Consider the following 24,499-nt stretch of genomic DNA (forward strand, 5'->3'; position numbering starts at 1 on the left):
ATGGGACACTAACATCATTGAGCAGCTCCTTCAGTGACAGACTGATACACCCACGCTGTGCGAAGGAGAGATTCAGGAGATCCTTTCTTCCTGCGGCCGTGAGACTTTATAATCAGCATGGTTAAGTACTAAACAGAAATCACAACTCAGAGACGGAAAGAATGCAATCTATGCATATTCACTTGCACTATTTTTATATTTGGTACATTTTTTTTTACATTTTGTTTTGTATTATTTATTGAATGTGACTCATTATTTATTGATTATTTCATGCTATCCACTTTCTGCTGTAAATGTTGAAATTTCTCACCTGTGAGACAAATAAAGGTTGATCTATCTATCTATCTATATATATAGTATTATTATTATTATTATTATTATCATTAATATATTTTTTTTTATTACAGTTGCAGACCCATAATTTTTTGCACAAGTTAAACTTGTATGTAAATATGTAACAGTTTAAAAGTAAATCCATATTGTTCTTAAAGGTGCCATATGCAAAAATTGAGGTAAAAATATCCATAACATGACCTACACGCATCAAAAGAATGAGAAGAAATAAGGGCGATGATGTCATTAAAAAAATGTCAAGTTATAGTGCTGCAGAGATATCAACTTTAATTAGCATTAGCATTACTAGCCCCGGCCCGACAGGTGTCGTAATACCAGTTTCGGTCATTGGGAGGCGGTATGCGGGCAACATAACCACCAGCCAACCTACAATACACAAATAACTCGCACGGCTTGTGGGCGTGTACTTGAACCTGATGTCAATCAAGTGGAAAGTACAGCCCACTAGTTCATTTCAGTTCATTGAATAGAGCGTCACCCGCTACAGGGAAACAACCGCGCTCGGAAACACAAATCAAGAGTAAACATTGGCACTGCTTTTAATCACTGGAGACAACTGATGGACCTGAAAGAAATGAGGTTCGACTCCGATCTTGCAACATTTCTTTTGGATTGGTAAGTTAGATGCTGTTAGTATTTCGCTAGAAGTTTGTTTTATATGTTTGTGTATTTGTTTTCGGGAAGTTATAAACATAGAAATGTATCGAAGGCTGTTCGATAAACATGCTAATGTTAGCATTGGTTAACCGTAGCTGCGTTTGATAATTAGCTAGCTATAACTTAACGTTACCCATTTTATTATATAGGGCTGTGCATGTCTTTACTCATGTACATCTCATCAGTAAAGACGCTCCTGTAATTAGAAGTATATCTCCAGCACGTGTGTTCAGATCAGGGCTGCCAGGTTTTCACAACAAATCCTGCCCAGTTGCTTCTCAAAACTAGACCAACCAAAAGGTTCCCCGATAAAACATTGCTTCCCGGGGTTAAAATATAAGTTTTTTAGCAGGGTTGCCTTGGTATAATTCGCATTTTAGGGGCTAAAGATCACGTTATTTATATTGGGGTCGCTGCGACCCGCAGACATGAAAAACAACCACCACAGACTTGGCAACACTGGTTGGCATCTACTACACAGAGCCGTAATTCACTGACAATCTACACAAAATCGATGTTAAAATCGCAGGCGATTCTTTGTCAATTTTGAAAGCGATTTTGTGTTAGTTGTCAGTAGACTACGGCTCTGTGTAGTAACTGCCGCTCCACCTGAACCAGTGTTGCCAAGTCTGCGATTGTTTTTCATGTCCACGGTTTGAAGCAATCACAATACCAATAACGTGATATTTAGCCCCTAAAATGCTAATTTTACCAGGGAAACCCTTCCCAAAAATGTATATTTTAACCCCGGGAAGCAATTTTTATCGGGGAACCTCCCGGAAACGCGATTGGGCTAGTTTTGGACTAGTTTTAAGAAGCAACTGGGCAGGATTTGTTGTGAAAACCTGGCAATCCTGATCTGAACGCACAGGCTGGAGATATACTTCTAATTACAGGAGCGTCTTTACTGGTGAGAGGTGCATGAAAATCGCATTCGATTTTTTGCACAGCCCTATTATTATATCATAACTAACCTGCTCTGTCTAGTCTGTTGGTCTCCGTGTCCTCTCTGCTTCGTGGTTTTTCTGTGCGTGAAAAAATTAATGTGTGGCGTGAAAGCGTGTGAAAAGTCAATTGCGTGTCTCACGGTGAATGCTTGAGAGTTGGCACATTAGTTTCCAAGCAGAATAAAGGACAGGTTGATTATTGCTGTTTAGCGTTTATATTAATCTATGATGTGTCCCAGTTTACGTACAGGGACATAAAAAATAAATTTAAAAGTGATACGTGGACCAAGGTGTCTGAGATTGTTCATTTTAGGTAAAGGATCCTAATATTTCGTCCACAACAATATTTAATGAGGTTAACTTAACTCCTTGTGGTAAGTCTGCACGAGATCAACAAGCTTGTTTGCTTTGCGGCCGCTTTAAATACAAAATAAGCATTCGATGTATGTTAGAGCGTCTGAGCGCTCACAAATCTTTCTGCAGCGTCGTGAGCAGAGCGGCAAGAGCGATTTTTGACGCTCTAGACGCCGGCGGTGTGAACGCCCAGTTAGGCTTCGGCTATGGCTGTAGTGTTGTTGTGAAAGTAGGGGCGGAGCATAGAGACTATGCCGTTTCTCGTTTGTTACTCTAGAGTAGACAAATTCACTTTATTGAGGCATACTGCCCCCATCTGTTATGGAATGTGGAGTATGACTTGATTTTTTTTGCCAAACATTACAGATGGCTCTTTAAGTCAAGTCATCTTTATTTATATAGCGATTTAAACAAAATACATTGCGTCAAAGCAACTGAACAACATTCATTAGGAAAACAGTGTGTCAATAATGCTAAATGATAGTTAAAGGCAGTTCATCATTGAATTCAGTGATGTCATCTCTGTTCAGTTTAAATAGTGTTTGTGCATTTATTTGCAATCAAGTCAATGATATCGCTGTAGATGAAGTGACCCCAACTAAGCAAGCCAGAGGCGACAGCGGCAAGGAACCGAAACTCCATCGGTGACAGAATGGAGAAAAAACCTTGGGAGAAACCAGGCTCAGTTGGGGGGCCAGTTTTCCTCTGACCAGACGAAACCAGTAGTTCAATTCCAGGCTGCAGCAAAGTCAGATTGTGCAGAAGAATCATCTGTTTCCTGTGGTCTTGTCCTGGTGGTCCTCTGAGACACAGTCTTTACAGGGGATCTGTATCTGGGGCTCTATTTGTCCTGGTCTCCGCTGTCTTTCAGGGCAGTAGAGGTCCTTTCTAGGTGCTGATCCACCATCTGGTCTGGATACGTACTGGATCCGGGTGACTGCAGTGACCCTCTGATCTGGACACAGACTGGATCTGGTGGCTACGGTGACCTCGGAATAAGAGAGAAACAGACTAATATTAGCGTAGATGCCATTCTTTTAATGATGTAGCAAGTACATTGGGTGTTATGGGAAGTGTTCCCGGTTCCGTTTTATCTAATTAATGCAGCCTAAAAATCCTTTAATGGATTTAGATATTAAAAGCATATTAGTATGTTATGCATAAGCCAGGTTAAACTGCAAGAGTGTGTCTGCCTCCCGAACAATGTTAGATAGGTTATTCCAGAGTTTAGACGCCAAATAAGAAAAGGAGTTTTGAGAACATAGCGGACGTAGAGGATTATAATGTAAAAGGAGCTCATTCAAATACTGTGGTGCTAAACCATTCAGGGCTTTATAAGTAATAAGCAATATTTTAAAATCTATACGATGTTTGATAGGGAGCCAGTGCAGTGTTGACAGGACCGGGCTAATATGGTCATACTTCCTGGTTCTAGTAAGAACTATTGCTGCTGCATTTTGGACTAGCTGTATTTTGTTTACTAAGCGTGCAGAACAACCACCCAATAAAGCATTACAATAATCTAACCTTGAGGTCATAAACGCATGGATTAACATTTCTGCATTTGACATTGAGAGCATAGGCCGTAATTTAGATATATTTTTGAGATGGAAAAATGCAGTTTTACAAATGCTAGAAACGTGGCTTTCTAAGGAAAGATTGCGATCAAATATAGAGCTGAGTATCATCAGCATAACAGTGAAAGCTAACACCAACGTTATTTTTAAAAAACAATATTATGTGTCTATAATATGCCTAATAATAATGTAACGCGGATAAAAGATTGCGTTTTGAAAGTAAATAAATTAAATAAAAAAGTTAAGGCATTTCATTTTATTAGCCCTATTACTTTACGAAGTAATGAAGGCTAAAATGCCTGTAGTCTAAAGCAAAATGTTTACCAACATTTCTTTTAGTTTCTCTAGGCTAAAAACGTCAATCAAAAATTTAAGCTGAAGCTGATGCCTGCATCTCTCATCCAGCATGAATCCAAATGTTTCCATGTTCTCGACCTATCTGGATTCAAAAATATTATTTATTATATAGTGTTTGTACTTTTATCTACATAAAACAGTACTTTATCAGCACAGTGAGGCGCAGTCATTCTGAACGCAACATGTTGTACAACAGAGCAGTATAACTTTATATTTTTTTCTTTAACTCTATTTTATTTTGTTAATGTACAGGCTTTAATAAAGCAAAATTATGTTGTGGCAGCGCGATGGTCATACCAAAGCTGATTGGTTATATAGAAGCAAGACATTATTCAAAGCTGTCAGCTTTTGCAAAATAATTTAAACTGTAAAGCTTTTGCAAAATGAAGTTTTGTTTTCCTTTGCGAAACTTTAGAACATGTCACAATGAACCGTAATTTAGCACAATTTTTCTTTCGTTTCGTTAATCGGTCAATATGATTTAAGTGAAATATATTTAGTGTATATGCCTATATTCCTTTTTATGCAAGCCTATAGGGGTTAATTTTTCAGTTTTCTCCATTTACAGAATTGCTGCAGGTGTGTGATCTGTTGAATTCATGTCACATATCCTCAGATAAACTCTTAAGTGCAGTGCATTGCCATTGCAATTTACCTATGATGAGTTAACAGCTGAGTGGACATTTCACTCATTGGCTTCAGCGTAAAATTAGCATTTGCCTACTTCTGGAATTCATGATACATTGACAGCAAATTTCAGCAATATTAAAAGGAACGATAAAATAATTATTAACCGGTTAATGGCCATTTAAAATTTTTTATTCTGTTCGGAACTATAAAATTACATTTAGTTTCTGTTTCTGGTTTTGTTCCTGTCAAAATTCCATTAGTTTCCAGTTTTCGTTTTCGTTCCTTGAACCGGTTCAGAGCCCTGGTTAACACCATGTTTCCTGATAATATCTCCCAAGGGTAACATGTAAAGCGTGAAGAGTAGCGGCCCTAGTACTAAGCCTTGAGGTACTCCATACTGCACTTGTGATCGATATGATACCTCTTCATTCATTGCCACGAATTGATGGCGGTCATATAAGTATGATTTAAACCATGCTAATGCACTTACTTTAATACCAACAAAGTGTTCAAGTCTATGCAAAAGAATGCTGTGGTTAATTTTGTCAAACGCAGCACTAAGATCCAATAGAACTAATAGGGAGATACACTCACAATCAGATGATAAGAGCAGATCATTTATAACTCTAAGGAGAGCAGTCTTGGTACTATGATACGGTCTAAATCCTGAGTGAAAGGGGGACATTTCCCCCATCTTCTTCTATATACACAATGTCTGTAGTCTTTATTATGTTAAACTTTGATATTGTTCCTCGCTGTTTATATGAATAATTTAATCAGTTTTTTTGTCTATTTATGTTTGTGTAAACACAGGTTCATCAGTATTACAGCTTTTTCCCTGAGGACAAGGTTCCTTATGTCAACAGCATTGGTGAAAAGCATCGGATCAAGCAACTCCTTCAACAACTGCCACCGCATGACAATGAGGTCTGTTATAACGTCATGGCTCAAAGTTTTTAATACAAAAATGGATAACTACAGCTAGACATGGGCCGGTATGAGATTTTGATGGTATGATAAACTTAAGCAAAAATATCACAGTATCACAGTATTGTTACAGCTCTGAAATGTGTTATTTTTAAATGACTGGGTAAAATAATAATAATAATAATTGACCTGGACACAAAATATTTAGTTTTTGAGCAACATACAGAACATTAGAAACAGTACAATTAGTTTATTTTTTCTTTGATTTGTTTCCTAAAAAGAAAAAGTTCAAGACTGACATCTTTATTTAACCTAAATCTGTAATTACAGTTATTTAATTTCAGTTATATAATTCATATACCACACATCATTTATATAATTTAATATAATTTAGTTATGTAATAATAATCATTTGATTGAATAATAACCCAATTTGAAGCAAAAACAGAATGTTCTGACAAGCTTTGTAAAATTATACCACGTAAACTTTTCAGTAGACAGCTCCACTCAGAAATACATTCATATAAACCCCCAAATCAATATTGAGGATTTTCTTCCAATAGTTCACGAGTTCACATCTACGTATATTAATACCGTAAGTTTATGCGTATTTGGCGTGCTGTCCGGGTGGAGGGCTCCGAGCTCGGGATGTGGCCCGAACCCAGAGTACTCCCCCCGGTTGTGGTAAGAGTAGATGGCTCTATAAGTGAGGAGAAATGGGGTGGAGGAGGGATGCTGAAAACTGTCAATGAACAGAGATAGGTTCTGCTGTTATTTATACCTTGTCATGAGTTGATTACTGATTGGTCTCCACTTGTGTTAATCAGGTTAATGAACTGCGACTGTTCCTCCCGAACTTTGTTATATAACAGCATTTTGTGCATCATGAACAGTGAGTGATCTGCAATCTACAGTATTTTTTCTGTGCGTCTGTCTTCAACATCTCTGGCCCGTGTTAATGGGCGTTAATAGACTTAATAGACACATAAAAGACATTGTGCAAGTCTAGAACAGAGAGTTGCAATAAGGCAAAAACGGCCAATTGCAGATCGTGTAAAGGCCAAAGTATTTTTCTGCCGTCTGCTCACCTTCGGCATTATTATTATCGTCATCAAGAGGGCTCGTGAACAGATGCACTGTGTACCTGTAAGCTCATCCATCCATGCTCATCAGCAGTTGAGCATACTTTTGAAAGCTGTGCGGATGCGGCTGTGCACGAGATGAAAAGGAACGCTGAATGAGAAGTGTACCTGGGCCTTAAGTTTAGACATCCTACACACACGTGACTGACCGCTCGCTCGCTCGGAGGAGTGGTCAGTGTTACTCTCTGCACTGCACTCAGCCTGAGGTATTCCTACTCTTTCAATCATTGAGGAATGGAAAATATAAGTGGTTTTGAAACCATGACATTTTCAAATCACAGTATACCTTGAATCGGCCCATGCCTAACTACAGCAGATATCTAAACACTAAAGTTGGTTCAGTCCTAGACCCAGTTATGTGTTTTGATATCATCTTGAACTTAACTTGTCTCTATGCATTTTAACACTAGACCAGAGCTCTTCAGTCCTGCTCCTGGAGACCCACTGTCCTGCAGGGTTTAGCACCTGCCTTAATAAAACATGCCTTAACCAACAAATCATGCTCTTCAGCTTTAGAACAGGTTGAAACTACCCTTAGCAGGTGGGTCTCCAAGGCCAGGGTTAAAGACCTATGCACTAGAATTATGGTATGATAAATTATTTCAGACCCTGCAATAAATCATGGCAACGGGATATGGTATTCCTTGTTTTTTCTTTTTTTTCTTTCTTTCAAGAAATGAAAATATAGGGTAGACAGGGCTGAACATGCGCCTCAGACTTTATTCTCCTTCTCCTTTAAACCTGTAAAATAACATCAGCACTGTCCTTAACAACCGCTTGGACAATGCATGTGGAAATTTGTTAGATTCTTGACAAAAACATGTCAAGAAAATTCTACACTACTTTGATCTATTATTTATTTATTAATTTTGTAGATTTATATAGCAGTTTAATGCGTCAAATAGAACTACTGACTATATATTGAGACAAATGTCTTTAAGTTTTGTTGAAGGTAATTAAATTGGCAGTTTTTCAGAAGGAAGAATATGTAAATATTAGGGATGCAACAAGACAGTTAGTCCACGGTTCAATGCATACCTGTTTTTTGTTTGTTTTGTTTTTTCACCACGGTTTTCGTTTTTTTTGTGAGGGAAAAGTACATACTTTTGAGTGTGTAGCAAAAGAGTATGCACGCTCTGGGACATACTTCGATGACGTCATGCAACATGAACGACAACCTGGTTGACTAGTTACGCACACCACAACTGTTAACGTTTCATTCATTCTTTATGTCCAATAAAATTTTATTTACTATTCCCATCATTTTTTCTCATCGTTTTTTTTCACAATACATTTTACTATGTGTGCTTCTACCAAGTTGAGGAGTGAGGAAGCAGGGCTGCGTCGTCGTAGAACCAAACGCAGGTCGTTTGTGAGGCGGCTGGTTCTGACGTTCATGTGCAATGTGTGTAGCGAAATAAAATATAACTTTAATTAGGGTTAAACATTTGAATTCTTACACTTAAAAGCTGAGAGCGCATCTCCGCTGCTGTACCCGGCTGCCATGTTTACATCACCACAAAGCCATCGCAAAGCTCCTCCCTCCCGTACGCATTGGGTTGTGGGCAATATTAGCACTTAGAGTGTGCATTGATCTGCACTTCGAATTCTAACCGGAAATAGTAGACCATCCGGGTATCTTTGGAATACTATTTTCAACATACTACGATTTGGGACAAACTAATTCTAGTTTCGCATACTATTTAGGACGGATAGTATGCGAATTGGGACTCAGCATAAGTGTTGTCTTGTATTAAGCCCGCCGCTCCCAACACGCGCATCACGCACTGTGCGTAGGGCACCAAGTGCTGAGGGGGCACCAAAAATAGCCTAATGATTTTTTTTTTTTTTTTTTATGCCGGTATCATTTCATTAGCCTATAGAAATATTAGGCACATTTTAGCCATGTATATGTAACAAAAAAGGGGGAACAAAAAAGATATTTAATAATTGCTCTAGTCTAGTCCGGTCTAGTCTAGAAAGTATGGGAAATGTGCTGCATGTGCATTAATGTTAGCATCAGCAAACTATGTTATTTACTTACAATGTAAAGACGTGTTTCCGCGCGTCTGGAGGTCTCGCGGCACGGTAGACGCGAATTCTCCTCATTCGCGCATCTATTTACAAGATTCTGAGTTATGAAAAGGACCATAGCAAGCTGATAGCGACCGGCTTTTGTGGTGGAAAATTGCCAGAAATACCCCCACCTTGCGCAGCTGTAGCCTACCTGAGTGTCCTGGGACATCAGTGCGTCGGAGCGCGTCTTCTTCAACATCTGGACATATAGGCCTAGTGAATAAAAAACGCTCTCCTCTGGACCCCGAAAATTTTGCCATGAAACTTCATGCCAATAAATAAGAAATATTGCTGACTTGAGTGTTTCCAGCTCTCTCTTTACGTTCGTTCGTTTATTGACGTTGAAAAAGGAAACGTCTTTTTTTTAGACATGGAAAATCGATTTTACAATGATTCAATTAACACTTATGTCTTAAAAATCCAAAATGATTTTTTCTCAAAAGTGACAGCCCTAGTACTTATTGATGATAATTTAATTTATTCAAAGTAACATTGAATTTGCAAAAAAAAAAAAAGTCTGGATTATTTTGATATTTTCTTTTTTATTTTGCTGTTGACTGTTTACAAAGTCAGCAAAGCTGTGAAGATTTTCTTTCTCTTTTTAGTGTTCTTAAGTTTTATACTGTGATGCTGCTATTGGTATTGAGTTATGTTTGGTAATAAAAAGTTAAACTTGCAAAAACAAACGTTTTTTTTTTCTTTCTCTGGGTCGGGGTGGGGGGCATCATAAAGGAATTATGCTTAGGGCACCAAAATGGCTAGCAGCGGCACTGCTTATTGTTGCACACAGCTCGAGTTATCGGCTTTGAGCTTTCTTGTTCTATTTTGTCTTGTGCTGTCGCACGCAACTTTGTTTTTACTGGCTGCGTGCTGTCTTGTGTGAATACGCGGTTTATGAGCTTGCTCGTTAGCTGTGTGTTTGTGTCCCATTCAAGCACATGGCTTGCAACTGGTTTGCTGGCCATGTGCTTGTGTTTTTGTTTTGTGTGAGCACATAGCTTTTGTCTTAGTTCCTATGTGCCATGTGCTCTCGTCAATTGTCTTGACCCCACCCATCTTGTTACCTGATTATTGATTTCATTTTCCCCACAGGTGTTCCCTCATTACCCTCCTCATTAGCTCCCTATTTATTGTCCTTGTGTTTGCAGTCTGGTTGCTAGTTCGTCTTGAATATTTGTCTGTGTATATTGTTCCTTGCCTTGCCTTGCCTTGCCTTGCCTTGCCAATCAAGTTTGTCTGTTTTCCCCCACGGGGTAGTTTTTGTTTGTTTGTTTGTTTTATTTTTAGTACTATTAAAGAGCCCTTCTCTCTGCATCATCGAGTCCTCGCCTCATCCCTCTACCCAAACCCTGACACCATGTACAAACTGGGGAACACATAAATTCCTACATTTTGAAAATAAACATACACGTGAAGTTAGTAAACATAAATTGACCATTTCAAATAAAGATACTTGTACTTCAGTACTTAATTCAGCTTAACAGTACTCCAGTATAGTATCCTTCATTCAGATTGTAAAGTGCAATTTCACTTAGGTCAGCTATCTATTCCTGTATTTTGAGGTTCTTCTGTACAAAGATAAGCCTGTCGACATTCTCTGCAGCAAGGTGAGAGCATTTTGCACTTACACTGTCCCTGGCAGTGGAGAAAATTCTCTCATTCGCAACAGAGGGTTTTTTGGTGGACTTTATCACCTTCTCTGCTATCCAGCCTTCAGACAGTGATCTTGCTGGGTGATGGCACCACAGATGTGCAGTCATATTGGAAGTGTTTCCGTTTGCGTAACAGCATAAATGGCTGCCCACTGCTCCGGGTGTGTGTTCACAGTGTGTGTGTGTGTGTTCACTGCTCTGTGTGTGTGTGCACTTCGGATGGGTTAAATGCAGAGCACAAATTCTGAGTATGGGTCACCATACTTGGCTGAATGTCACGTCACTTTCACTTTTTTTCACTTTTGAGTAGGCAACACGTGTAAAACAATGCTTGGAGACAATCATTTTTCGTTTAAAGTTTTTTCTACCTCTGCATTATACTCAACGTCAAAACCGAAATGTCTGCACACCATGGATTTAAAGACGCCGACGCTTCCTCCTACTGTTGCCTCACTACGCTGCTCGACATGTTAAAGTGTGGAATGATGGTTCAGCGCCCCCTAACTTTTGAGCATTGAATATTTACTCGTGGGGAGCAGTTTCCTCATCTCAGCTCGTATAATACAGGCACACACAAACAGTTAATTTGGACAGAAATAAAACACCCATACATTATTTAAGTGTAAAACTGCTATACACAACCACATATTGAACCGTGGATGTCGTACGGAACGGTACAATATTATATTGAGAATTGTGACATTTCTAGTAAATATATGGTATTTGGGGTAAAAACTTGGGTGTGACTGCTGTCTGAAGCACATGAACATGACATTAACACTGGACAGGCGACAGCCTGTAATGTCACTATCGGTGTGACCACAGTATGAAAGGGCGCTAGAAGAATATGTCATCTGCTTCTTTGTCTGGGGCTCACATCCGAGGCTTGGCAAAAAAAAAAAAAAAAAAAAAAGAATGCAGTGTATCGTTCCATTTTCAGGGAGCCATGGTTAAGTGAGACATTCCTTTTGAGGGAACTCGAACTGTGTCCTCTAATGGTCCCTATAGGAAATGCTGCCTTGCTGGGTGGAGTACATGCCATATTTCCTGGAGCAAGCACTAAGCACCAGCTAAACAGTGGAATCATTGGATCCAGCCTCCAGATGTATTGGTGGCTGTCAGTGACACTATGCCTTTCAGTCAAAGGCCCGAGCAACATACCTAAAATAACATACCTGTCAAAGGCTGAACAACCTGTCCCATGGCAGAACTTAAAGGCTTGGAATCATATAATAATGTGATTCCTTTAAGGGGATATGGCAGAGTGTCTCGGCCATATTAGCAGACCCTGGCCTGTTAAATGGGGGACTACATACAGTATATATATATATATTAAAAGGGTACCAATGCTTAATGCAATTTATTAATAGTATTAATCTGATGAAATATTACCTGTGCCATGAAATATAGTTCATTTATGACTTCATTCATAGCTGTTTATGATTGCCAAGTATTAATACTGAATATGCAGTCACAGGTGTGTGTTCATCTGCATTTTATAACACCACTGAATGAATCTCATCACGTAAAAATTTACAGTAGTTGATCCTTGATGATGCTTGCTTACTGATGATGTGTACTGATGTCAGGTTCGTTACTGTACCTCACTGGATGAAGAAGAAAAGCGGGAATTAAAGATCTTCAGTAACCAGCGAAAGCGAGACAATCTAGGCAGAGGAACTGTCCGACCTCTACCCCTCACTGTAACTGGAGCTATATGTGAACAGGTACATATATGAGTACTAAATAACACCACATATACCTTACCCAAACCTGGCACACATTTCTGACAAATATTAATCATTTATTGGAGATGCAAGCTTCCGTTTCCAACCCTTGTCATTTCACTGATGGTCACGTGTGGCCACCACCAGTAAAGTTAAACATTGACAGATCACCCAGTAAATTACTTGTCGGGACTATTGTACAGGATTAGGAAAAATGAATAGCCATGCAAACCCTAGATGTAGTAAAAATGTTTTAGTATATATTTTTAGTAAAGATTACCCTTTGCATGTTATGAAGAGAGGCTGCCAAATGACATCATGTCCTTCTCACACAGTGTGGAGACCAGATCAACGGTGGTGACATTGCAGTGTTTGCCTCACGGGTTGGCCACGGCCTATGTTGGCACCCTCACTGTTTCGTGTGCTGTGTGTGTTCTGAGCTATTGGTAGATCTCATCTACTTCCACCTGGATGGCAAGATCTACTGTGGCCGCCACCATGCTGAACGACTTAAGCCACGTTGCTCAGCATGTGATGAGGTAAACCAACAGTGTCAAGTCAAAGCATCTGTCCATTGGCTGAAATCAACCTTGATACTGTTAGCATGCCTACACATTTCCTGTAGCTTACCTTTGACAAGTTCGTACCTAGAAGCCTTGCTTCAGAATATAAAACTCCTTACTTCATTTGTATCTCTTTTTGTAGATCATCTTTGCAGATGAGTGCACAGAAGCAGAGGGGCAGCACTGGCACATGAGACATTTCTGCTGTTATGAGTGTGATGCACCACTAGGGGGTCAGCGTTACATCATGCGTGAGGGACATCCTCACTGCTGCAACTGCTTTGAGTCACTTTATGCAGAATACTGTGACTCTTGTGGAGAGCACATAGGTAAGGAAGGACGTCCATGAATCTTGTTTTCTTTCCTCACTCATTACAGTACAACTACTTCTGGGTTTTTATTTTATTCAGGTAGAATAATAAAACAGGATCCCACAAATGAGTGCTGCAAATCATTACTGCATGGAGCAAAATGAACAAATATAATATACATGTTTTTTTTTCTCTTTCTAATATCACAATAGAATACACACATACCCACATATGTTGTGGATATCTATAAATTAATGCATGCACATAAAGGAAAGCATAGCCATTTGCATTTCTAGTCTCCATGACATGAATCTGCTGTTGTGTTTCCTTAGACTGCTACTTTTTATTTTTCACAAACTTTGATCATTTTTACTCAGCCCTAATTTACAGATTACACTTACAAGTATGGTTGGACTGCATTTGTGTCAGAGAGTCACCCTTCATCTGAATATATCTACTTCCCTACTATATAGTAATAATAATAATAATAATAATAATAATAATAATAATAATAATAATAATAATGCAGTTAAATATGCTTAATACAGATTATAAAATTAAAAGAAAACAAATTTAGATGCTAAAATTGTTTTCTATGACATGCAACACAAACCCTTTTAACATTTGATCAATTTAAGTTTAGTACATAAAGGCAGTGCAAAAATATCAACTGTTAACTGTGTAATTATTTTTGGTCCATATGTGATACCTCAATTGGGTGTGTTTGAAAAGTGCTAGGGACAAAAATGTTTGTAAAACAATAATTATCCACAGGTTTAATTAACAATTGAGCATTTTTGTTTTATTTATAAAACTACTGTAGATCTGCATCTACAAAAAAATATAATAATATTAATAATAATAATTAAAAAAAGAAAAACATACAACTAAACAATAATAATAATAAAAAAGATCTTAAGCACAACCTTAAGGAACTAGGGACTTTGGCTCAGTACTCTGTGTGTTTCCACCACAGGAACCAGGATCTAAATTAAATTTGCCCCTCAGAAAGTCCTTGCTCACGAGGTACTACTTTTTTAAAGGTCTGGAACTCTTTGGGGTAGGACTTGGGCACTGAACATGTTGATTGGTTGAGTTTACGCAACTGTAGGTACATTTGACTTCATGTGGCACTGCACAGATCGATCAATAACTGACTAATTTGAACTAGTGCTGACACCATGTCACTGTCACATGTGGCATTAAAGTACTGCAATTCGGTTGTTAAGTGATGACGTAAGAAGCGCTGTTTCCGGGTCCAAGCCTCAACTCGACCTCAGCAGCCGTTTATGAGCACTGTTTATTCATATTAATAATTTAAGCTAAATGCTTTCAAACTTACGGTATACACTACAGTTTCCGTGCTCACAGCGTCCCAAACACAAATAATTTTTATATATATTTTTTATTTTAATATTTTCCTTGTCTGGCTATCTGGGACTTCGGTATGGAGTTAAATGTTACGATTATAACTTTTTCGCTAGTAATCTATTACATTGTGAGTTTATATTAGCACCTTTTGTTGTTTTCTCGTTGAACTGATAGAGCGTTTGGACACGGAAGCGCTGCTACGTGACGTCAGACTTAACAAACGAATAGCGTTTGAGAGCATCCGGCTGACTCAGCTGGCACAGCTTTTTCAGATTGACTTCAGGAGTGATGATGATGATACAGCTGTTTCACGAATGGCCAATTACACCACATGACAACAATGATATGTGTTCTAACAAAAATGGCGGTGCACGAGACAGGTGTGCTTGCAGCTCTCTTACTGTATGCTTTATTATCAAGCCTTTTGTAAATCCAGCTGATAGCATTGAAGTTAATCTGAAAATGAAAAATATTTCCTATGCCAAGGAGTTTAAATCCATATCAGTATAAGTTCAAAAACAATGGGCACAGGCTACAAACATTTCGGCTTTGGAAGGGGTGTAATTAATACCTGCGTTTGGGCTAAGACTCTGCACACTGGGCAAAAACGTAAAACCTGGGTCGTGAGCAAACGCCAAAATAACAACGGTTTGATAATCTCGCTCTACTTGTTGCTATCTGGCGATATACACCAATGCCCTGGTCCAGAGACTGCACTTAGAGGAAACCTTCCAACAAAGGCACAAATGACATGGTCTAAGCCAGTTTATTAGTGTTCCAACCAGAATAACTGAACATCGCCAAACTGCTATTGACCACAACATTGTATCTGACACAAAAAAAATCCTACAAAGTGGTGTCATTGTGTATGGAATTAGTGACCATTTTTTAACCTACTGTACCAGGAAAGTCAAGAGGGCTCAGATTAAATGTCACAAATCTGTGAAGAGCAGAAGTTTAAAAGGGTATAATGTTAATACTTTTCAGGACATACTTAATAATATCAACTGGATGGGAATTACCAACATATGTGATGTTGATACAGCATGGGATTGTTTTCAATCTATTTTCTTGAAAATACTTGACAAGATAGCCCCATTAATAAAGAGACCAGAATTAAACAAAGATCACAGCCTTGGTTAAATAATTATATGTTGGACACCATTTACTTGAGAGTTTAAAGGGTTAGTTTAGCCAAATATTAAAATTATGTCATTAATAACTTACCCTCATGTTGTTCCAAACCCGTAAGACCTCCGTTCATCTTCAGAACACAGTTTAAGATATTTTAGATTTAGTCCGAGAGCTCTCAGTCCCTCCATTGAAGCTGTGTGTACGGTCTACTGTCCATGTCCAGAAAGGTAAGAAAACATCATCAAAGTAGTCCATGTGACATCAGAGGGTCAGTTAAAATATTCTGAAGCATCGAAAATACATTTTGGTCCAAAAATAGCAAAAACTACGACTTTATTCAGCATTGTCTTCTGTTCCGTGAATGTTGTGAGAGAGTTCAAAACAAAGCAGTTTGTCATATCCAGTTCGCGAACTAATCATTCGATTTAACCGGATCTTTTTGGACCAGATCACCAAATCAAACTAAACCATTTTACACAATTCGCGTCTCTAATATGCATTAATCCACAAAAGACTTAAGCTGGTAACTTTTTAAATGTGGCTGACACTCCCTCTGAGTTAAAACAAACCAATATCCCGGAGTAATTCATTTACTCAAACAGTAGACTGACTGAACTGCTGTGAAGAGAGAACTGAAGATGAACACCGAGCCCAGCCAGATAATGACTCGTTTAACATTGGCATAAGCTATCACATAAATACACTTAATATACAATGTCATGCAAAGAGAGATAGTCAAACTATCGTAAAAGTGCAATTCTAATTATCTTATCTGTCATTAACTAAATTACCTTAGAATTACCTATTTGTTTGTTTTTCTTACCTTGTCATGTTAAGTCTCTTGTACAATATACTGTATACACAGCTTTGCCGATGTTTCCTAATTTTCCAGATGGCCCCTTTAAGCATTACTATAATAACAAAAATAAAGGATGTGTTCAAAATATATTTATTTAACTCATTTTCATCCATTGTCACACAAAGCTTTGCAACAATGTGCAAAATAGTGTTTTCTTTTTTTTTTTACACCAGCTTGTCAATGGGGAAGTACCCTTAAAGTGTAGTTAAGATATAAATATGTCTCTTTGAATGTAACTCTACACTGCAAAAACTAAACTTTGAAAAAAAAAAGCCAAGAATAATTTTATGTGACGTCTAATGTCATTTTTTATGTAATGTGTTTTAGGTATAGACCAAGGTCAAATGGCATATGAGGGTCAACACTGGCATGCCACTGAAGAGTGCTTCAGCTGTGCTCGTTGCAATCAGTCTTTGCTGGGTTGTCCCTTCCTGCCGAAACAAGGTTTGATCTACTGTTCCCGTCTCTGCAGCCAAGGGGATGAAACTGAGTTGTCAGACTCTTCAGACTCTGCTTTCCAGAGTGCCCGTTCCCGTCAGTCACGCCACAGTACTCAGATTGGCAAGAATGGGACAAAAGGCAAAGGTGAAGGTGTACGACAGACATCATCTGGCCCTACACAGTTGGTTGGTGATCCAGAGTCTCTAGCTGTTCAAATGGATTTGCTGAGCATCTCCAGCCCAGCTCCCAGTCGTACACCCCACCGCACACCAACGAGAACCCCAAGTAGAACACCAAGTCGGTCTCCAAGTCTGAACCGTGAGCAGTCAGTTTGGGTAAACAGGGATGAGCCTTATACCTATGAGTCTCAACAAAGAGAATCCTCCACATCTTCAAATCCCCATCAGCTACGAAGCCAATGTAGCATGCGTAGCGCTTACCCTCCTTCTCCAAATCAGCCACCCAAGATAGTGAGCAGTCCAGAATCTTGGTCCAAAGAACAGCCTGGGGGTAACTCCAAGAAGCCTCCAGCCATGGCAGCTCTGAGGGGCCACTCTTTCAATGAGAACTGGATGCACCATGGTCAGGAACCTGAATTTCATGTTCCTAAGCTCAAAACACAAATGAGCTTCAATGAAGTACCAAGCCGTAATTCAGGATTTTTGGACAAACGCAGTATAAGCATGCAAGGCTTTCCCAGAGAGATGCGACCACCATTGCTGAGGAGCAGGCACCAATTTGGGCCAAAGTATGGTGAACTTACACCAGTAGAACAAACACCAAGAGGTTCTACTGACTCACTGGCCCTTTCCTACACTACAGGTATGCATAAATTCAGTTAGGATGGTACATAAATCATGGTACTTCATATCACTATCTGACAGAAGTATGTTCAAAATGAGACATTAATTGGTTTATTCAAACTGTTACACATTTCATGTAGTATAAGTATTTCTGATCTCTGTCTATTGTTTTTCTTCAGCAGGAAACTCTTTAGATGGGACCAATAGGCGTCAGGAGCACTTCTCTCGATTTTCTATGCCTGACCTGAGTAAAGACTCTGGGGTAAATGTATCTGATAAAGGCACCATGGGTACATTAAACTCATCAATGCAGTTCCGCAGCACTGAATCCCTGAGCTCTGTGCCAAGACCTCTTGCTGATATTGGCATGCCTGTCAGAGTAAGGTACCCTCCTCCACTATACTGGGAGTCACCTAGAGGTTTAAGTTTTGAGGATCCAGTCAAAGGTCGCATTGGTCTTGCAGGAAGCATGTCCTGTATGCAGGAAGGTAATAACCAAGCAATGACACCACGGCCAAGACACACTCAGACACAAGGCTCACCCAGACAGCAGCGCCAACGTCAACGTCACCACCGCAAAGGCCATAAAGGTCACAAATACCACTACCGCTCCGGCCGCTCTCGGTCAGACAATGCCCTGCATTTAGCTACGGACAATCAGAGTTTCCCTGGGGACCCCATTCATAGATTTCACAATGACTTTGAGCGACCATCCTCATCAAGAGTTTCACACAATCAATTTGAAGCAAATCATGGGTATCGACAACAATTCTTTAGGCCTTGTCCTCGAACCACATCTGACCTCACCTTGCAGGATCCTGGAGGTCCACAGATTGGACAGTATATGGGTAGGTATGGAGAAACTGTTGAGGATGAAGATCAGTTTTGCTCAACTTGTTCCTCTTCATCAGAAGTGTCAGAGGATGATGGTTACCTTCTGGGTGAAGTCATTCCTCGGCCAGTGCAGCTGCGATACTTTGACAACGAGGAATTACGACATCGTTATAGTCCTACAGTGATGGGTGGTCAAACTCAACTACATACACGCAAACGGCGAAAGAGCAAGAACTGCATCATATCATAAGCAAATGGTAATGTGAGTGCGTGTATCTGAGTGTGTGTATGTGAGGGTGGGTATACAGTATACAACAGAAGTTAGTACAGTGAGTACAAACAGACATGTAGACAGATACAACCCATATGTTTAAAATGTAAAAAGTTTTTATGTTCACAGGTTATTTTATAACTATGTTTGTGCAATTAGGTTCATTGGAAAAATCTAAACATGACAATAACATTGGCCAGTGACAGCCAATTACATAATTACCGGCGTGACCACAGTATAAAATGGCTCCGGAAGAATATGTCATCCAGCAAGTCATGGCTTCTTCATCTTAACTGACTGTTTATGTTACCATTAAGCTATATGATTAGGAGTGCATGTTACCTTCGCCAGATGCTTTGCTCTGATATCCGCAGTTTCACACAGCTTGTGTGTTGTGTGTGTGGTGAAGAGCAAGCACATTTAGCTCTCGAGGGACTTGGATGTGCTCTGCCATCCTAGGAATGAATTAAAAGCACTCGACTCATGAAGAGAAGGCTTGTGCTCGTTGTGATGCATTTTCAGGACTTCTGAGGGGGAGGTGAATACTTCACCATTTACCTGACTTTGTAGATAGCGTTTGCACAAGTGCATCCGCCTTTTGTGAGATCAGCAGTGCATTCGTGGCAGTGGTTTGCATTCTCACTTGATTTCCGAGGTAATGGCACCCATGAGAGCTGAATGCATTCTGCATGGTGCAGTTGCTCGGAGAATTGTCTGCCCATTGCTCATGGTTCCCAGTTGATGGGCATGGAAAGGACCTGATGGGAAATCTTTCCCTATAAGTAATTTCCTTCTGTTTACATAGGAATTGTTTAATGTGGATAACTGTCTGCAGATGTTGGACACATTATTTTATCATGTTCTTGTCAGATAACCACATTATATTGCACTCCAAGAGCTCATCTTCATCCCTTCATTTCCCCTGATGCCACCATCCCTCCACCTGACTGATGTTAGGCAGGAGATCTATCTACTGACGGTCTAGACCCAATTGTTTTCTTTAGACTTTGCCTTCAAATTATATATCTGTGAGCTTAAATAATGTGTGAGAGCCATGGGTAGTGGTGGTATGATCTATTTCATGTACTCTGTTGCTAGTTTTATTTAAATTCCCTAACTAGCCTTTATCTGCAGTGCTATTTGGTCCTGTTTCGGTTTTTCTGACTTCTGTTTTTCGTAGGTTTGACCCCCTATTTTGATAGTATTTTGTGTTTCAGGAGGTAGGGGGTTTGTGTTGGGTTTCAGAGAAGGGTTAGGGTGAGTCTGTTACGTAACACAGAGACAGGATGTAATCGCAAGGAGTGTTTATTGACAAATAGCACAAAAGTCAAATATGCACAATGAATCACAGGGAAACACAGGTGGGGGGACACAAGGCTGATGGAACGGTGACACAGGGACTTTGGTGGACAACAGATGATGGTGCTCCTTGAATCCTGGTGCATGTGTAATCCTCGTGACGGTGCTCGGTAATCCAGTGCTGGGTGAAGATCCAGGAACAAACGACGATACAGGAAGACTCAGGGACACAGGAGCAGGTACGGGAGCACACCGGGGAGAAACAACGATCTGACAACATGAAACACAAGTTACTGAACTTATATAGGAGACAAACAATTGAAACCAGCTGGCGCTGCTGATCATCGCTGATCAGTGACCACGCCCACAGACACACACACAACAGCACGCTAGACGAGAGAGAGAGAGTGAATTCATGAACCGTGACAGATTTGAGTTCAGGGCTCTCGCAGCCTGGGGGAAAAAGGTGTTGAGCAGTCTGGATGAGCAGGCTCTGATGCTCCGGTACATTCTTCCTGATGGTAGGAGCTGGAAGAGACTGTAGGAGGGATGGGTGGGGTCCTTCCTGATACTGTTTGCTTTGCTGGATCATTGTATGAGGAAAATGTCCAGGATGGATTGGAGAGGGTCACCAATGATCTTTGCAGCTGTTTTCACTGTCCACTGGAGGGCCTTGCAGTCAGCTGCACTACAGTTCCTGTACCAGACAGTGATGCAGCTGGTCAGCACACTTCCTATGGTTCCTCTGTAGAATTGGGTGAGAATGGGTGGAGGGAGAGTTGCTCTTTTCAGCCGGCAGAGAAAGTGTAGGCGCTGTTGGGCCTTCTTGGAGAGTGACATGGTGTTGGTGGTCCAGGTGAGATCCTCTGTGATGTGCACTTGGAGCTGAACTTGGCATTCCAGTCTTAGGTCAGCAATGTAAAGAGCAGTGGATTGAGCACACAGATAACAAGATATCTGTCAGCTGTTCAGCACCGTATCTCAGTACACGGCCATGTATGTTGTCAGGACCCGTAGCCTTGCGTGGGTTAATTCTAGATAGGTTTTTCCTTAAGTCAGCTGGAGACATACCTCGTTGTGAGGTAAGGGCAGTTTCTGTGCTGGTGTGTCATTCTGCATTTCATACCATGAATCAAAGTGGTTTAGTGCATCCAGGAGAGGTGTGTCATTATCACAGGCCTGTGGCAGGAGCTTGTAGTCAGTGATGGTCTGAAAGGCCTGCCACAGGCTCCATGCTTATCTGATGTCTGTGAAGTGATTTGTGAGGTACCTGCCTCTTTAAACATGTTCCAGTCTGTGCACTGAAAGCAGTCCTGTAATGTTGAGGTAGCATCATCTGGCCAAACCGTGATGTGTTTTTGAACTGGTTTGGCGAATTTCAGAAGTGGTCTGAATTCTGGAATTGGCATAACAGAAAGGTGATCCGAGTACCCGAGGTGGGGGCAGAATACAGCCTTGTCCGCATTCTTTTCTGTTGTGTAAACAAAGTCCAGTGTGTTTTTTATCCTTGTTGCAAAGTTCACATGTTGATAGAACTTTGCCAAAACTGTCTTTAAGTTTGCGTGGTTGAAGTCATCGTCTATTATGAAAAAGCCATCTGGGTTTTTTGTTTGTTGTTCGCTGATGGTGCTGTACATCTCATGAAGGGCATCCTACACTTTAGCACATGGGAGGACGTAGACTGCACAATAACAATGGCCATGTACTCCCATGGAAGATAAAATCATCGATACTTCATAAAAATAAACTCCACCAGCGATGTACATTGTTTTGTCAGACAGAGGCCTCTTAGATTCTCAGTCATCACCGTGAAAGCTGAGGTTTGTACACACTGCCACTTTCCAAAAGGCTCTGTCGATAATAGATGTGTTTCCAAGTGTTTATCTGATGATTTTTGTGATAAGGTGAGACAAAGATGAGAAAATTAGACTAAAAATCATAAAAACACTATTTTTGGGACCCGGAGTAGCCGCTGCGTCTGACCGCACCACCATTTTGGTGATTAATTGCCCTTATTTGGTTGAGCCTAGCAGTGCTCCCTTCACATCACAGGCTTACCTTTGAGCATGCCGCTCCCAGTTAAGTGACTCTCATCAAGTCCTCCACTCTCTGGAACTCCAATGAGCAGCAAAAAAGTGTTATATTAAACTGTGAGTATTTTAATAATTATGAATCGGTCTCATTACTTCACTGTAACCCAGAATGTTGATATTTTTTAAAAAGTGGGAATATATATATATATATATTAGGGATATGCTGGTATCAAATTTTCCTGTTGCGGTTAATTGATGATGCTTTTATCACGCAAATGAAAATACAGTGCAATACATAAAATATAGTGTAATCAGTTTTGGACATTGCATAGTGCTCATTCAATAAGTGCACAGCTAAACAATGAACAATAGCTACATTTACTATATAAGCTATTAATCTTTTTTTAAAAATACAAGTCTTAGTTCATGTTAGCTCATTAAATAACACAGTTGCAACTTTTAATGTTAACAATGTGTTATTAAATATTGGAATACCTAAGATTAATGAATGTTCAGAATCATTTTTTTTCATTGGCAGTTTAAGTTAACTAATGAAGCCATAATGTAAAGTGTGAATGAACAATAAAAAATCAAAATACTTTCAAACAATATCTAGTACATGTGAAGTCTAGATGATTTTTTTTTTTTTTTTGAAGATAAATAGCCTATTAAGTCTGGATATTACAGTAGTTGGCTCTGTAATAAACACCATAGGGAAAGCACAAACCTGAATGGTTATTTAAGATCATTTAAATATGGTTTATAAAGTAACAGCTGCTTTAGTTACTATGTTTACAGGGTAAGGGCTGCATTTAGCGCCCATCTGCTGTCAGAGAGTGAATGTGCTTTCATTCCTCCATGTGCTTCTCATGCATGCTTGTTTACATCAGAGCGCACAGGCTCTTTCAAGCAGCATACAGCGGTGTTGTGCATTTTAAGCAGCTGATGCGAATACTATTCTTAAAATGCATTCCAAATTCTGAATCATTTGTAATGTATATTTATTCATGGTATTTAGAAGTGCCCACAATAACAATATTGTGCATATTAATCACCGCAATATATCACATTACTGAATACCGGCGCAATTCTAATATATATATATTGTCAGAACCTCAGAATCTCACCCTAGAGGGACCCTCCCCCAAACAGCAAGCAATTTCGGCCCAGAACCGGCCCACATCTTGAACTTAGCAGTGCTCCCCTCATTCTGGAGGGTCACTGGTGAGCACGCCACTCCCAAACTGAACATTTGAGTTTCTCTCTGTCGAGTCGAGTCCTCTGCTACCTGGGGCTCCATTGGCCAGCCACACCAGGTTGTTAAGCCACATTCTGCTTCCCTGTTAGACTGCTTTTAAGAACCCTGGTGGGTTGCTTTTTTGGTTGAGCCCAGCAGTGCTCCCCTTGTCCTCAAGGGTCATTATTTGTTAGAGCACACCGCTCCTAATTGAGCATCTGAGTTTTCCTCCTGTTTTGTGAGTCGAGTCCTCTGCTCTTTGAAGCTCCATTGAGCAGCTGTCATTTTGTAAGGCCCTTTTTGCCTCCCTGTTAGACTGCTCTAGAAGGAGAGCCTAGCAGTACTCCCCTTGTTCTTGAGAGTCACCTATGAGAATTCTACTTCCAAATGAGCGCATGAGTTCTCCCCTGGTTGAGTCTTCTGCTCGTCGGAACTCCACTGAGCAGCCATGTCAGGTTGTTAGGCTCCTTTTGTCTTATTTTTTAGCTGCTCTTATGGTTGAACCTACAAGTGCTCCCCTTTTTCCATGAGGGTCACCTATGAGTTTCTAACCCACTTTAGGCATTCAAACCCTTCAGCTTTCTCTAGTAACCATACTATCTTCTGCCTCCCTGGCAGGCTGGTCAAGCTTAAAAGAGCTCCCCTCCCTGATTGTGAGTCCTTTGCTTTTAGAGCTTAGTCTGAAATCCATTTTTATGGTAAGTGCACATGCTAGTTCTCTGTGCACTTCTTTTAAAATCCATATTCATGGTAGGTGTGTACACTAAGCCTTTGCTTACCTTTCTGAAAGCCTTTATGGTAAGGGTGACACGATGCTAGCCTCGTGCCCTTCCTCTGAGTTGGCTCAGACCTCGGAATCCTAACCTGGGCCCCACTCTACTGACTCCCGCCTGAGCGTCTGTCATGGCCTCTCTTCTGAGTATCAAGGCCCTGAAGAAGTATC

The 24,499-nt window shown here is 40.1% G+C and overlaps 1 protein-coding gene across 3 annotated transcripts in view; it reads left to right on the forward strand.

Moving 5' to 3' along the window:
- prickle2a (prickle homolog 2a) overlaps positions 1-22,540 on the forward strand; it is a 100,268-nt gene extending 77,728 nt beyond the window's left edge. For 2 of the 3 annotated variants that reach the window (XM_026250262.1, XM_026250263.1), the window contains exons 3-8: positions 5,690-5,803; positions 12,263-12,400; positions 12,736-12,939; positions 13,106-13,292; positions 16,966-17,901; positions 18,062-22,540. In XM_026250262.1, coding sequence (XP_026106047.1) covers positions 5,690-5,803; positions 12,263-12,400; positions 12,736-12,939; positions 13,106-13,292; positions 16,966-17,901; positions 18,062-18,966 — 2,484 coding nt within the window. In that variant the 3' untranslated portion in view covers positions 18,967-22,540. The remainder of the gene's footprint in view (positions 1-5,689; positions 5,804-12,262; positions 12,401-12,735; positions 12,940-13,105; positions 13,293-16,965; positions 17,902-18,061) is intronic. The other variant, XM_026250264.1, reaches the window with a different exon arrangement.
- Positions 22,541-24,499: the final 1,959 nt, after the last annotated feature.

The sequence above is a fragment of the Carassius auratus genome, unplaced genomic scaffold (assembly GCF_003368295.1).
Source record: "Carassius auratus strain Wakin unplaced genomic scaffold, ASM336829v1 scaf_tig00023751, whole genome shotgun sequence".
NCBI classification, from domain to species: Eukaryota; Metazoa; Chordata; class Actinopteri; order Cypriniformes; family Cyprinidae; genus Carassius; species Carassius auratus.